This window comes from Cnephaeus nilssonii, assembly GCF_951640355.1.
Source record: "Cnephaeus nilssonii genome assembly, chromosome: 13".
Classification (NCBI taxonomy): Eukaryota; Metazoa; Chordata; class Mammalia; order Chiroptera; family Vespertilionidae; genus Cnephaeus; species Cnephaeus nilssonii.
In genome coordinates this window covers 73,280,819-73,297,205 of record NC_137084.1, presented here as the reverse complement: position 1 = coordinate 73,297,205, position 16,387 = coordinate 73,280,819, and the positions used below count along the sequence as shown (strand labels likewise).

The 16,387-nt window shown below is 43.6% G+C and overlaps 1 protein-coding gene across 1 annotated transcript in view; it reads right to left on the bottom strand.

Moving 5' to 3' along the window:
• LOC307110204 (caspase-13-like) overlaps positions 1–14,854 on the bottom strand; it is a gene marked incomplete at both ends in the record, with an annotated part of 148,296 nt that extends 133,442 nt beyond the window's left edge. The window contains 1 exon segment of the mRNA XM_079789199.1: positions 14,650–14,854. Within this exon segment, the coding sequence (XP_079645325.1) occupies positions 14,650–14,854 (205 nt within the window).
• Positions 14,855–16,387: the final 1,533 nt, after the last annotated feature.

Below are 16,387 nucleotides of genomic sequence, written 5' to 3'. Positions count from 1 at the left end.
ATGAAATTCGTGCATGGGGGTGTGTGTCCCTCAGTGCAGCCTGTACCCTCTCCAATCTGGGACCCCTCAAGGGATGTCCGACTGCCCGTTTAGGCCCTATCCCGGGCCTAAACGGGCAGTCAGACATCCTTCTCACAATCTAGGACTGCTGGCTCCCAACTGCTCGCCTGCCTGCCTACCTGATTGTCCCTAACCACTTCTGCCTGCCAGCCTGATCACCCCCTAACCACTCCCCTCCCAGCCTGATTGATGCCTAACTGCTCCCCTGCCAGCCTGAGTCCCCCCCAACTGCCCTTCCCTGCAGGCCCGGTCGCCCCCAACTTCCCTCCTCTGCCGGCCTGGTCCCTCCCAACTGCCCTCCCCTGCAGGCTTGATTGCTCCCAACTGCCCTCCCTTGCAGGCCTGGTCCCTCCCAACTGCCTTCCCCTGCTGGCCATCTTGTGGTGGCCATCTTGTGTCCACATGGGGGCAGCCATCTTTGACCTCATGGGGACACCCATCTTGTGTGTTGGAGTGATGGTCAATTTGCATATTACTCTTTTATTAGATGGGATTATAATCTTTGTATTTCTAAGATGGAAAAAAAAGTCTTATAGTGTTTTGTGTGTGAGAGAAAAAGATCGCACATATAAAGTACTTAGCGCATTTTCAGTGTTCAAAGCTCCCTAATGTTTTTACTTTGTACATGTACTGAGATGTTCTATTCTTTCTCTTGGTCACAATATTTGTATTGCTGGCTGCAGGGTCCCCTCAAATATCACTAGTATTCAAGGCTATTGTCCAAATTACAAAGATTTATGCATGTGTTTCTCCTTAAATTTGTTTTCTTATTTGCTTATTTGCTTTTTATCCACTTTTCATGTTTATCAGTTTCCTCATGCTGCTATATCCAGAAGGTAAGGCCCCCCTTTTCCCTGAGGTGTTTGGTGTGTATGTGAACTTGAGCCTCTTTCTCCTCATATGCTGCTCTTCCCTTCTGCCTTGCAGGAGTAGCATTTTATTGGTGTCTCCCCATTTAGGGTCACCCCTAGTGAGTGCTCCATCCTACAAAATGAATGGAATTTTTGTGATACTGATAATTACTGGAATAATAGTTATTCCTTCACAATTAACCCCCTTCCGTTATCCCAACAACCTCTAAGAGGGTCCTCTTTCATGAGTTTCAGTGGTACCTTTGGTGACTGTTTCTGCTTAGCATGGCATCAGAGCCCTGCAGTCTGCCTCTGCAATTTAGGGAAGAAGAGTTTTATATCAAAGCCAGCCAATAATTATATCCCATCTATGAAATTAAATATTATTTCTTTTTGCTATTTTATGATCCCCTTCTAAAATGATCATCTTCTATATTTCTAGGTAAGGAGATGATATAATTGTGCTTATTAAGCAAAACCTTATATTTAGATCTCTATTATTGAGACAGAAGAATCCTCTTTAAAACATTAAAAATGTAACCCCTTCTGTTCTGTGCATATACACTGAGTGGCCAGATTATTATGACCACCCCCCATCAGTACTTCACTGACACTTCCAAAAATACTGAATATTGTAAACTTCCTAAGCAAATATTCTCAAGGTATTATTATTATTATTATTATTATTATTATTTGCATAACTAATCCACTTCACTGTACTGATGGGGGTGGTCATAATAATCTGGCCACTCAGTGTATAACTCCATTTTCTGAAAAGAAGTGGAGATGTAACTGTGCTACAGAAAGAGTAAAATCACTGTCGTTTGCAAGAGGCATAATAGTTTTTGTTTTTTTTCTGGTGTGGAGAGATACATCACAATACAGATACAATTACATAAGTGTATCTTTGCTCACTACCCACTCAATTAGCATGGTCTGTAATGTTGTACCTAGCAAATTGCAAATCCTTTTACTTGAGAATTTTGGAGCAGCTCCAAATATTTGCAATAGCCAAATAAAAAGACAAGCAAAATAGGACCCATTCTTTTCAATAACTAGGAAAATACAGATGCTTTTTCCACTCCAATTTTAGAACTGGCCACTAAACACATTAAAACAGAGGAAAGCGAGTGGATGTAATGTTCTTCTCCCCTGACTTGAGATCATTGTGATCAGGGACTAATGTCATACTGGAGTCTTAGAGAAGGGGAAAAAAGAACGTTAAAATTTAAAGTAGCCCAGAGTCTATTTTTTCCTCCCTAACAGGGTGGCTTTATTTTCAAAATGCAAGTGTCCCCTTCCATTAATGGATTTGGGAGTGATCCATTAATGGATTTGGGGATAAGAGCACCTGCATGTTGATAAGGTCCCCCAGGTGAGCTTAATAGCCCATCCTCCCTCTTACTCCTTTCCCCGCCCTGGCCTTCACATCACTGCCCTGGAATAATAACACTCTCTTTCTATTTTGGCATGGAGCTAAGTAACTCCCAATAATGACACTTCCTCACAGTCTGCTTTTTAAAAATATTTTAAAAGAAAGTATTTAGTGATCTCTTGTTATGTGTCAGAAACTGTTAAGCACGTATTTTCAGAAGTGAATGAATCCTCAATCTTTTCCTTCACAGAGTTTTAAAACCAGGGGGCTCTTACCAAACAACGTTTCTGTCTAACATTTATTCTTGATAGACCTTTCTAGAGAAAATAAGAATCATCCTGTTTACTATTTTTTGGCAAAATTGATAATAAAAATTAAATTTGCTACCTATTTTCCTGAGTAGTTTAGAATACATAAGGTATCCCCAAAAATGTGTACACACACTTTGAATAATTATACAAACAGTGTTTATTAAAGTACATTTCATTTTCAAAATTGAGCTATCAGCTGTTAAAGTGTATACACATTTTTGAGGACACCCTGTATATATCTAACCAAGCTGGCCTATATAGAAATAAAGAGTATACACAGTTTAGAGCATTCTCCTGCCAACCCCCTTTTTGTTTTGTCCTCCATTTCTTCCACACCAATCACCCACCCCTTAATTTGAAGGTGCTTCTAATGAGTCATGAAATCTCAGCGTGTCTTTTCTGGAGCACTGTCCCCACCTCTAGTTCTTGAATATTTTATGGCATAGAAGATTTACTAACAGTTTTAGCTTTAAAAAATTAGGTTTCAGTTATGTTATTTAGAAGGGTCCTTAACTTTTAAACATAAATATTAAATATATAAATGAAATAACATGGTATTTAGGACTTGATTCAAAATAAATTATTGGGTAGGGAAAAATGTGATTGATTATAAAATAAATAAGATTACCTATAGATTGATAACTGTTAAAACTTGGAGAAAGGTACATGGTATCTTATTATACTACTAGTGGCCTGGTGCACAAAATTCGTGCACGGGGGGTGGGGGGTGTTCCTCAGCCCAGCCTGCACCCTCTCCAATCTGGGACCCCTCGAAGGATGTCCTACTGCCAGTTTACAGGGATCGGGCCTAAACTGGCAGTTGAATATCCCTCTCACAATCTGGGACTGCTGGCTCCAGCCACTCACCTGCCTGCCTGATTGCCTGATTGGCCCTAACCACTCTGCCTGCCAAACTGCTCACCCCAACTGCCCCCCACTGCCTGCCTGCTCGCCCCCAAATGCCCCCCACTATCCAGATCACCCCCAACTGACCCCGTGCCAGCCTGCTCACCCCCAACTGCCCCCCCTGCTGACCTGCTCGCCCCCACCTCCCCTCCCCACTTGCCTGCTCACCCCCAACTACCCCCATGCTGGCCTGCTCACTCCAAACTCCCCCCCCCCTCTGTCCTGATCACCTCCAACTGACCCCCACTGACGGCTTGCTCACCCCCAACTGGCCCCCCTGCTGGTCTGCTTATCCCTGCTGTCCCATCCTGGTTTTATCACCCCCTGGCGACCCAAGGTCCCAGCCCTTCCTTTTTTTCTTTTTCTTTTTTTTTTTTTTTTTTTCAGCACCTCTTTGAGCGGAGGCCAGGGCCAGCTGGAAGCAAGTATTTAGGATTTATTTATCTTCTATAATTGAAATTTGTAGCCTTGAACGGAGTCCAGGGCCAGCCAGGGCGGGTGGGAAGCTTGGCTTCCTCCATTGCCAGGGCAACCCTAGCCTCCTGCTTGCTCCAACTCTGTGGTCGACCACCATCTTGGTTGGGTTAATTTGCATACTTGCTCCTGATTGGCTGGTGGGCATGGCTTGTAGGTGTAGTGGAGTGATGGTGAATTTGCATGTTTCTCTTTTATTAGTGTAGATTATATTTGTGTATATATTTGAAATTTCCCATTATAGAAATTTAATAAAATATCTTGGTGATCAGGGTATTTTCCTCCTCATTCTTACTTCCCCATTTATGTTTTATTGACTAGTATGATGGTTAACTTTATGTGTCAACATCACTAGGCTGTAGTACCCAGGATTCAATTCAACACTTACCTAGGCATTGCTATGAAGGCACTTCATAAATGTAGTAAACATCAGCAATCAGTTAATTTTAATAATATGGGTAGGCTTCATCTAATCAGTTGAAAGGACTTAAGAGCCAAAATAGGTTTCCCAAAGAAAAAGAAATTGTGCCTCAAGTCTGCAACATCAACTCTAGCTTGAGAAGGTTTTCAGCCTGCCAGGCTGCCCTGCATATCTCTGATGTGGCAGTCCCCACAATTGGGTGAACCAATTCCTTGAAGTAAAGTGACATACATACATACATATACCTACGTGTATACTTAAAGATTGAATCTTTAATGGTAGGAACTTGAGGTCAATGACAAATTTTTAGAAAGGCACCTGGTGAAGCTCAGCTCCTTAAATCACTTGCCAAAGACATGTCAAAGCTTAGCCTGATATTGTTAAATTATAAATTTACATTACGGGAAAGCCAATTTAATACGTTAAACCATTAGAGCACTTCTAATTTTTATATAATGCATCTTTCTTGTGGTTAATATATCATACTAGAGGCCCAGTGAACAAAATTCACGCACTTGAGTGGGGTCCCACAGCCCAGCCTGTGCCCTCTCGCAGTCCGGGAGCCCTCAGGGGATGTCTGGCTGACGACTGGACACTTAGCAGTTGGACATCCTTAGTGCTGCCACGGAGGTGGGAGAGGCTCCTGCCACCACTGCTGCGCTCACCAGCCATGAGCCCAGCTTCTGGCTGACCCGTGCTCCCCTGTGGGAGCACACAGACCACCAGCACACTGACCACTAGGGGGCAGCTTCTGAGTTGAGCGTCTGCCCCCTGGTGGTCAGTGCACATCATAGTGACAGGTCGTTCTGCCATCGGGCTAAAACCAGCTCTCTTACATCCCCCAAGGTTTTCTGGATTGTGAGAGGGCACAGGCCAGGCTGAGGGACCCCACTGGTGCACGATCAGGGTTGAGGCGGATGCGGGAGGTTGGCTAGTTGGGGAGGGACCACAGGAGGACTCCAGGGCATGCTCAGCCCGTCTCACTCAGTCCCTATCAGATGCACCCCAGAAGCAAGCTAACGTACCGGTTGGAGCATCTTCCCTCTGGTGGTCAGTGCACGTCATAGCAAGTGATTGAGCAGCCTTAGCATATCATTAGCATATTATACTTTGATTGGTTGAATGGATGACTGGACACTTAGCAAATTAGGCTTTTATTATATAGGATAACTTGATAATTGAAACAACTGATTGTATCATTCTTAGTATCTTCAAGATTCAGCAGATACAAAACTCACATGAAACAAGACTGTCCCATTGCCAGAAAACATCTCCAGTTCACCAAGAGGGCTTTAGTGTACTGGAGAACCTAAGACATGAAGTCAAGTAGTGGCATACAAGATATTTTCTAAAGATGAGAACATTAATGCTCAGAGAGGTTAAATGTTTGCCTACAATGCACTGCATAAACATTATATTATTTTCATATTTCTTAAATTCTTGTACACATTAAAATCACTTGGGAGAGTGTTCAAATATGCAATTTTCTCAACCTAGCCCATCTAACTGAATCAAAGAAGAATCCAGGCTGATGAATGTTGTAAGTTTCCTACACCATCTGTTATATATTCTGGTTAAGAGCTATTAAATCATCTGTACATATTCCAAACCATGTGCCAGTGCTATTTTCTATTGTCTCTTTCCATTCAAGGTCCTCGGAGAAGCATTCACAGGCAGTAAGCTAGATCGCCCCCAGAAGGGGTTCCTCATTTTTCTTATTGATCATTATGGCACCCAAGTATCGGCCAGTGCATTCAATAAAGTTGATGCATGCAAGACTTTACACTATGGGCAAAGTTATATCATGCAATGTATCTTCTTGTATTATGTTGATTCTTTTATTTCAAGAAAAATATTATATCACTAGAGGCCCATTGCACGAAGATTCATGAAATAGGCCTTCCTTCACCTGGCTGCCGGCATCGGTTTTCCTCCGGCACCCGATACCCAGGCCTTTGCTCTGTCCGCCGCCTTCCGCTTTCGCTCCGGCCAGAGTCTTCGCTGACTCCGGCCGGAGTCTGCAGTCTTCACTTCGCTCTGGCTGGAGCACCGCTCCCGTAGCTCCTCCGCCTCCTGCCCTCCCCCTCATAGCAGGCATCCTGGCCCACCCAGCCGCTCTGCGACTGGATCAGCTCGGGGGTGGGGCCGCCACCATCTTCATCCTGCTAATTTGCATATTCCCTCCTGATTGGCTGGTGGGTATCACAGAGGTATGGTCACTTTACATATTTCTCTTTTATTAGTGTAGATGTTTACATCATATCAGTGGGTAGGTATGTGTTATATATTTCAGGGACATTTCAGATGGGCATGGGGAAATGTGCAATAGGAAAAGCCTCATGTGTGTGGACACTAAGCCTCACTTATTTAGTCAAGGCAGAGGTTTCCATGGTGACTTCAGAGAGAGTTTAAAAGCCCTTCTTTTTCACAACAGTGAAAAAGAGCATTCTTTCTCACCCTTCCACCATGGGCTCCTGACTTAAACAATGACAGACAACATGATTAATAAAGTACAGGCTTTTTAATGAAATTGGGTTTGGTACCAAGGCCTTTAACTTTCTCATCTGTTCTCAGTAGCTGTAAAGTGTCTCTCATCACTTTCAGCATCTCTCCAGAGATCACAGAAAGACAGTCCTTCTGTCTTTGATCTGTTTCTTGTCACTGGAAATTATCTGCACAAATGGTCTACCAGAACGTTTTTTCACTAGTGTTATTATGGCACCAAGAAAAAAACGTCTTCTGTTTAAATAAAGTCCTTTGTATAAAATCAGCATGCTCTGGACACTCCATCCTCAGCACTTAAGCAGAATCTAACTATTCAACCTGTTTGCAAGCTATAAATCGTCAAATAAAATCTCAGATTTGGTGTCTGTACTTTAGGCTTTTATATTTAAGATAGACCTCACTACTATGAATAAATAGGATCAGAAAAGCACAGTTGTTGAGACAGTAAATGATCCGTGGATGAGAAAATTTCTCACCTCAAACAGTTTAAAGTGCCATATAAAGATAGGGTGAACTCAGCTGATTGAATTTTGCTTAAGAAGAGCGAGCCATGGTTACATTTATATCACCACGGTGATTTCCATGCCACAATGATGGAAGCTGAGGTTGCTCTGCATACTCCTGCCAGATTTGTTCTCTTCAGGTGGGAGTTCTCACCACCTGCATCTGTCACTTTTCTTATTTCATCCCAAAGCATCAGTACCCTCAAGGACAACAAATGCATGTTCTTACCAGGATGGTCAGGCCTCTCCCATTACTTGGGGCTTACCACTATGAAAGTCACATGGCCCCTGATATCACATTTGAGCCATTGTCTTATCAGGTGCAGGGAGGACCTACATTTACTGTGGGAATAAAGGTGGCACTGTGCAATTAACTTTAACCAAGCTGTAAGTCTGCAACCAGAAAAAGCTGGAAATCCTACTGTATTAGTGACTCACTGGTCATTTTCCTACTGATGTAATGCTAAGTTCAAAGCTGCTGTAGGTTAAAAGAATGTATCAGACACAGTCCCTGTGCTCAAGAAGCTTAGAATGTGTTTAAGGCACATAAAATATCTCAACTGCAAAGTCCCACTGTTATTTAAAACTAGAGGCCTGGTGCACGAAAATTCATGCAATTGGGGGTAGGGGGGCTCCCTCAGCCCCGCCTGTGCCCTCTCACAGTCCAGCAGTCCTCAGAGGATGTCCTACTGGAGGTGACCAGGGCCAGTCGATCAGGGTATGGCACTGCCGCCCCCATCACTCTGCCGCTATGCTGCCTGCCCTCCCTCTACAGGAGGCAAGGACAGGGGATCAGGGGATGGCACCGCCCCCAGCACCCTGCCATTGCTGCCCAGCCTCCCTCTGTGGGAGGTGACCAGACAGGCCAATCAGGGGATGGTGCTGCCCCCCACCATCACCCCTCCACCATCACTGGTCACCGCCCGCCCATCGCCGTTCCTTCCCTCTGCCTGCTGGCACACGCCTTGGCTGGCCTGGTGCTGCCTGCTCTTCACCCCACACCCCGCCAACCGGTTCTTCTGCAGTTCGGTTGATTTGCATATTATGCTTTTATTATATAGGATTAGTGTTCTAGGAAATCACAAGACAGAGAAAATCTGGATGTGGATGATGGACAAAAAGAGAGAAAGAATACACCATATATTATATTTACACGGCAGCAACTTACATATATCAGTGCTTAATTCCTCATGATAATAATAAATATATACTTCCACACTTTACAAAAGAAGAAACTAAGGCTCAGAAAGGTTAAATAACTTATTCAAGTCATAGCTGTAGTTGAAATCCAGGTAGCTGATTCTTTTTATTACACTAGATTTTTTTAGACTTCATGAAGAAATTGGAGCTTGAAAAATAAAGAAGGCAAGGATTTGAACTAGTAGACAGCAATAATGAGAATAATTATCACAAGTGAAAAGGGATGAGCAAAGAATTATAGAGATAATCATGCATTTGCTGTTTTGAAGGGAATAGTGAATAAATTGCTCTCTCTGAAACTGTGGTCTCTTTCTGATGGTAACAGTAAAATAAAAGCATTCATTCTCATTTGCATAGAGTTTTGACATTTACAGAGGAATTTTACACGTCTTATGTTGTTTGAGGCGTATAACAACCCTATGAGTTAAGTAGGAAAGGTTTTTTTTTTGTTAGCATCCATCGTTTCATAGATGAGAACCCTGAGGTAGTGACTGAGCCATGGAATAAAGATCTTAAAATTATTAATGTGCCAGACTAAAACTAAATCTAAATATTTTGCTCTAAAGTTTATATACTTTTGTGCTTACCTTTGTGTTTCAGGGTTTAAATAGAGAGGTTAACCTCAATCCATGAAAACACAGAGGTAATTTCATTTTTGAGCAAATGGTTGAGTAAGATCTTGGGAGCTCCTCTAAGATTTTGTGATTCTGCAGCTTTTAAGTACCCTTCACTGAAGTCAAAATCAGTTACTCACTGTTTCAGGAAGACTGTTCATGTTTGCAAAACCATTCAACAACTTAGCTAGTATTTTCCTCTTTGCTATATATCTCCCACACCAATCAGAGTGTCTACCCCTAAAAATTGCACGGTACTCCTAATGATGCCATCTAACTACAAACATTGAATCTAAGTACTATAATTACTATCACTTTGTGCTTGAAGTTTAGAGAAATTAAGTGGCTTGCTCCAATCTAGACCTGGTGAATGAAAGACCTATTTGGATACAGATTTTAATGAAGAACTGATTGACTCCAACTTTTATTCTCAATGGAATTAGTATAAACATACATGAACCAGTGTTAGATAATGGACTCATCCATGAGAACTTGAAGACTATACATGTATCCTGTAGCCAGCACTAGAAATCACCAAATGTCTCTTTAGTCCAAGGTTGCTGCTGCTGCCATCAGTCCTTGCTGACTTGATATCATGCTCTCTGCAGAGAGATAGATGCTACTTATTCACTCTAATGGTCTAATGTTGCTGGCCCAAGTCCCAGACCAGAACTGCTCAAGCCTGCGACACAAGATGAATCTACTGTCCAAGAGCTAGGCAGACTCAAGCAGCCTTTTGTGTAGGATAATGAGTTAGTAGAACTCAGTGCTCAACTCTTTCAGACCCAATAAGAGGCACCAACGGGTACCAGCTGCTCCAGGACTGGTTCTTTCATCTGCTATTTACAGACCTAAGGTCAATCTATGTTATATCTTTAGGGTTCCACATCACCATGACTTATACTGGTCTTATTTATTTATTTATTTATTTGTCTCAAAAATTAAAAAAAAATCTTAATTATACTTAACTTATCCATGAATGGTGGTGGGGTGGAAGCCAAACACTATGCTTAGCTATGTTGTCGGTTTCCTTAAACATGTGGCTTTCTCCTGGCCTAGCCTCTCCCAGCCTTTTCATGGAGAGTGACCTTTGGTGGCTGAAGGGTGATGTCAGAAGAATTAAACACCAGCTTAGCTAACTGCTCATTGGGCTACAGAGAGGGAAAAATAAAATGATAGGATTGGATTGAGGGATGTAACAGATACACAATTTGTTCTGGGGAATCCATGTACATTCTCACCAGAGGTTTCTGTTCCTCCCCCCGTTAGTTTATCGACAAAAAGTTAGGGAAATGGGCAGTCTTCTAGGCGGGTGGACTATAATTCCTGTCTAGGACTGGATTCTCCATAAAAATCACTTCTATACATTGAAATAGTATATAGGTGTCACTTTCCCAGCAATTTTCAAGGGAAGCATGCAGGCCAGTATTTTTCATGAATATTAGACCATTTCTTAATGACAGTCACACTTTATAGAGAATCTATGAACTTCACAAATGATATGGGCTCATTTAAAAAATATATGTTGTAAGATATATTTTAAACTTCTTAAGGGAAGAGACCAAATTATAGCATTCATTGCAGCAAGAATGCCTAAGCCAGATCCTAGCACATAGTTTACCTACAACAAATAGACATTTGCCAAATAAATGCTGCTTGATGAATAGATGTATATTCAGTTCCAAAAAAAGATATGTGTGTGTGTGTGTGTGTGTGTGTGTGTGTGTGTGTGTGTTAATTCTCACCATAGGATATTTTTTCCATTGATTTTTGGAGAGAGATGGAGGGAGAAAGGGGGAGAGAGAAAAGACAGGGAGAGAGAGAAACATGGATGTGAGAGAGACACAACGATTGGCTACCTCCCACATTCACCCCAACTGGAGCAACCCAGATGAGCCCTTGACCAGGAATTGAACCTGTGACCCTTTGGAGCACAGGCCAACACTCTAATCATTTAGCTACACCAGCCAGGGTGAGAAATATTTATTTTATTCTGAACTGCAAATTGAGTTCTGAAGCACTGTAAAGGACACATTGATTCATCCCTAAATGCAACCTCATTGTTTGCAATGTAAGTTGTTTGCAATTTACCTTCATGTAAAAGATAACATTATCTAAAATATAACAAGAATTTCATATGGAGTCTCTATGCTCAAGTTCAAGAAGAAAGATAGCCTGTGTAAAATAATATTAAAAATACCATTTATTTCTAACGTATTAAAATACACTTTGATAGCCCAAGTAATGCTTGCAGGGTGACCTTGAGAAGGTAAATTCTCTCTGCCTCAGATTTGTATCCTATGAAATAAAGATCCAAGGTAAACTTAGAACATTTCTAAGAAGTATACTCTGCTTACATGCTTGGTTCATGCCTGACACATAGTAAACTTTCAATTACTAAAAGTTTATTATCGCTATTTTTATAAAGTATTTTGCTTTTATATATAGGATTTCAAAAGTCCAAATAATATTAAACTTCTGGAAATCTGTATGGGTTCATTATATCAGTAAGTTTCCTGACTGCTTTTCATTTCCCTACCTCTCCAGTATTCAAGAAGCATTTCATTAACCATTAGTCAAGGTTATTATATTTTTTTTTCCAAGAGGCATATGCTGATGATTGTACCTCGAGTGGAAAAGGAAAGAAATTAAAGATGGTAAGAAGTGTTACCAGGTGCTACTTAAAACACACACACACACACACACACACACACACACACACACACACACACAATGTTAAGAATTAATATAACTTTGCAAGCAGTCAGAAGATTTTAGGCCCATTAGTTTTGAGAATTACTTGCAAAAATAATCTGGTTCATTTTCAACTCTTTAAAAAATATGTAAATTTTAAATCTGTCTGTGCCTTCATTATCACAATGGTTTCCTGTTGCCCTCATCCTAAGTATCAATACAGAGAATAAGACGTTCCCAGTTTGGGGGCAAATGCTCCTTCTCTTGACCTTGAGCAAATTGTTTAGCAAGTATAAACCTGAAGATAACAGTATCTTCCAGCAAACCCTTGGGATGTTGTAAAATTAAAGAGGCAATGCCTTGGAAATTTCTTGAGTGACCAAACGAACAATGCTATCTAAAAAGTAACAATTATTGAACAATTCTTCAGCATTTTATTTTCTACACCTGTCCTCATCTTAACGTCTGGAGTACCTATGAAAACAGAGTGGAGCCCTGGGCTGGTGGCTCACTTGGGTGGAGTGCCATCCTGTAAAGCAAAGGGTTGCAGGTTTAATACCCAGTTGGGCTTGTACAAGGAGGCAACCATCAATTTTTCTCTCTCACATCGATCTCTCTCCCTCTCTTTCTCTTCCTCTCTCTCTCTCTTTCTTCCTCTCTTTCTAAAAATCAATAAAATGCATATCCTTGGGTGAGGATTAAAAAAAGAGTGATAATATTGGGGGACAAGAAGTTATAACCATAGTGAAGAATTCAATGTTTTTCTATTGAGCCAGGGAAGCTGTATTGTGGGCAGCACAGAAATCAGTAACAGATATCAAAGGAATTACGGGAGGGTACTTGTTTTGGAAAAACAACCACAAAAATCCCAAAAAACTGAAATTTCTTATGAGAAATAAAAAAGTGGCAGTGTAGCATACAAAATCCTAACTTACTGATAATGTGAGTACAGGAAAGTCTACCAATTAATATTTTTAATAATAGCAAACCCCCAAACCTTTTAAAAAGTCAATCCACAATGTGTGGTGCAGTAACATGAACATGAAGGTAGTATATCTGCCCTGAGAATGAGTTCATATAAATCAAGATACTCCGAAGAGAAAATTATAAATAATGAAACTTTATGGGGAAAAACAATACATATCAAATATAGAAATTTCTAAATAATGATCATCAAATTTCTAGTCTTAACTCATAATATTCATATTCTGCTAATCTTTAATTTTTTTATTTTCTTAAATGAGCCATTTCAAGCCACAATGACTTTTTTTTTTTTTTTTGAATCACAGTAGATATTGTAGTGCATGGATGGATATATTTGGGATACATTTACCTGTTGTCTACTATATGATATTTTAATTACACAGTTTATCAAATTCTTAGTTCTTTGGTTCCTTAATTCTCATTATGTGTATTATTTTACATGTATATAATATATATACTAACATAGATTGAAAAATATTACTCTTTAATACACTAACAACTTTTTCTCACATAAACTCTTGTATGTACATTATTTTAGGATTTAGTAAATACTTCCCAGAAAACCATACCTTAGTAATTATATAATAATTAGAGTGAGCAGAGTGGTTTAGAATTTGGAGTCATTGTTTATAAATAAACATGTTTAGAGGAAATTAGTTAACTTCAACTGAAGACAAAAGGAAGCCTGAAATTCACAGACATACAACGATAATTTAATCCTCAACACCTTTACCCAGACAAAATATTGGGCTACTTTTGGACTTTCAGAGACTCCTAAACATATTATAGTGTTACTAGAGGCCAGGTGCACAAATTTGTGCATGGGTGGGGCCGGCCAGCCTGCCCCAATCAGGGCCAATTGGACCAGGCCGTCCAGAGGGAAGGGCCGGGGGAGGTTGGTCGGCCATGGGGAGGGGCCTGGAGAAGACCCACTGAGCTGGAGCTGAGCATGAGCCCCAGGCTTCCCAGGGAGGATGACCTCAGCAAGGAAACAGAAACCACCAGAAGGCTCTTCAAACAGGCTCTGAGCTCCCTTTGGCCAGGCGGACTCAGAGCTGGTGTCTCTGTGTGTACATTAGACACAGCCTGGCACTTGCCTTTGTCTGTTGGTTAAATCCATTGCGTTGGAAAACTTGTTCCCCTTCTTCTCTTTGGGCCCTTACAGTAAATACAGGCCAATTGGAAGACACGGGCCCCAGTGGCAGAGCCAGGCCCCACAATCACCCGGAATTTAGGCCTAAGACAACTAGGTAGCAATCTCCATGGAACAGAACACACTGTTTTAGAATCTTAATTGTCCCCTAAAATGTGCCCAGCTGCTCCTCTTTAGCCGGGATAGACTGAACTAAGGAACCAAAGACTGAGTTTCCTTTGAGGTGGGACTCACCGGGAGCCAGCTGGTGGCAAGGCCCCCCTCAGGCGGCTGCCTTCCAAACAAACTGAGCCAGTCTGTTTCTGGTGGTGCCGGGTCCTGGGCTGCTGGTCAGGCAGCAGGCCCACAGGGTTTCTCTCCACCGCCTTCCTGGCCTCCCAAGCAGTACCCTTTGGCCCCATGCGCCCGGTGGCTGTTGCTAGAGCCAGGACTCAGAGAGAGAAGGAGCTGACCAGTGCCGAGAGGGACCAGCAGGTCGCCAGGCCATGCCCTCACCCCACTTCTCAGTCTCACTCGTGTGGATCGGGCCAAAACCCACTGCCCGAGACTGGCACCATGTGGGGAGGGTCGCAGCAGGGAGAGGGGTGCCCTGACCTGCCAGCCTTGGTGGCGATCATCTCAGTGCCCAGCTGATTAAATTCATCCCACAGAGCCTTCATCTCAAGCTGCATGGTCACGCTGGCCACCTTCATGTACTTTACCAGCACCTTGGCAGCAGCCACACAACTGGCCCCGGGCCCCTCGGGCTCAGCAGCAGCACAGGTGGCTGCCCCTGCAGCTGGCATGTCATAGCAACTGGTCATTCTGATTGTTCCACCGTGACAGTCTCTGGGTTTTTATTATATAGACTAGAGGCCCGGTGCACAAAATTCGTGCACGGGGGTCCCTCAGCCCAACCTGCACCCTCTACAATCCAGGAGCTCTCAGTGGATATCCTACTGATGGCTTAGGCCCCCTCCCCATGGTTCTCTGCTCTCTGCGGGGCCTGGAGGTTTCCCTGCAGCCATGGAGATGAAGCCCCCATGACCTGCTGTGGCTCTCTGCCTGCTGCTGCCATGTGCCATGTGAAGGAAGCCCCAATGCCCTGCAGTGTGCTCTGTCTGCCAGGCCTGGGGGCTTCCCAGACATGGACACACTAAGGAAGCCCCCATGCCCTATTGTCCAGGCTCTGTCTGCAGGGCCTTGGGGGTGTTCCCACCGCCACTGCCCACTAAGGAAGCCCCCAAGCTCTGCTGTCTGGGCTCTGTCTGCCATGTCTGGGGACTTCCCTGCCACTGCCCCAGTAAGGAAGCCGCCATGCCTGGCTTTGCAGGGCCTGGCGGCTTCCCGGCTGCCGAGATCAGGAAGCCGCCATGCCCTGCTCTGCTGGCACTGGAGTCTTCCCGCCTCAGCGACCATCAGGAAGACGCCATGCCCTGCTCCTCCGCTGGCTCCGTGTGTGCAAGGCCTGGCGTCATCCCGATCGCCATGGCGACAGGCCCTGCTCCTCCACCAGCTCCGTGTGTGCAAGGCCTGGCGTCATCCCGATCGCTGCGGCGACAGGCCCTGCTCCTCTGCCTGCTCCCTGTGCGCAGGGCCTGGCGTCTTCCCGATAGCCACGGTGACCAACGGGAAGACTCCAGGCCCCGCTCCTCTGCCGGCTCCATGTGCGCGCTGCAGCTACAGGCCCGATCGCCACGGCAACCATCGGGAAGACTCCAGGCCCTGCCCTCCGCCAGCTCCATGTGTGCAGGGCCTGGCGTCTTCCCGATCACCGCGGCGACAGGCCCTGCTCCTCCGCCGGCTCCGTGTGCTCAGGGCCTGGCAGCTTCCCGCTGCAGCAGCACTAAGGAAGCAACCATGCCCTGCTCTCAGTGCTCTGTTTGCTGGTGGGACAGGCCAGACACTCCAGCAGTGGGGCTGAGGGGACTGGGCGCCGCCATCTTGTGGGTATGGAGGCGGCCATTTTGTCGCGGAGTGATGCCTAATTTGCATATTAATCTATTATTAGATAGGATAATTCCATTTCTCTTCAAGGGCTTTTCCAATGCTCATTTAACATAATTTCACCTGATAACATGTTATGTGTATAGAGAGGTGGAATTGGAAGACATTAGATTAAGTGTGATTTGCCTTAGGTTTTGCTATAGACAGACTGACTATTTGTGTCTCCCCAAAATTCATATGTTGAGAATAAACCACCAATGTGATGGTGTTTAGAAGTGAGTCCTTTGGCAGATGCCTAGGCCCTGATGGTGGAGCCCTCATGAATGGAATGAATGCCCTCATACATGTGGCCCCAGAAAGCTTTCTCACCCCTTCTGCTAAGTCAGAACCTTGAAAAGACAGGAAGCAGG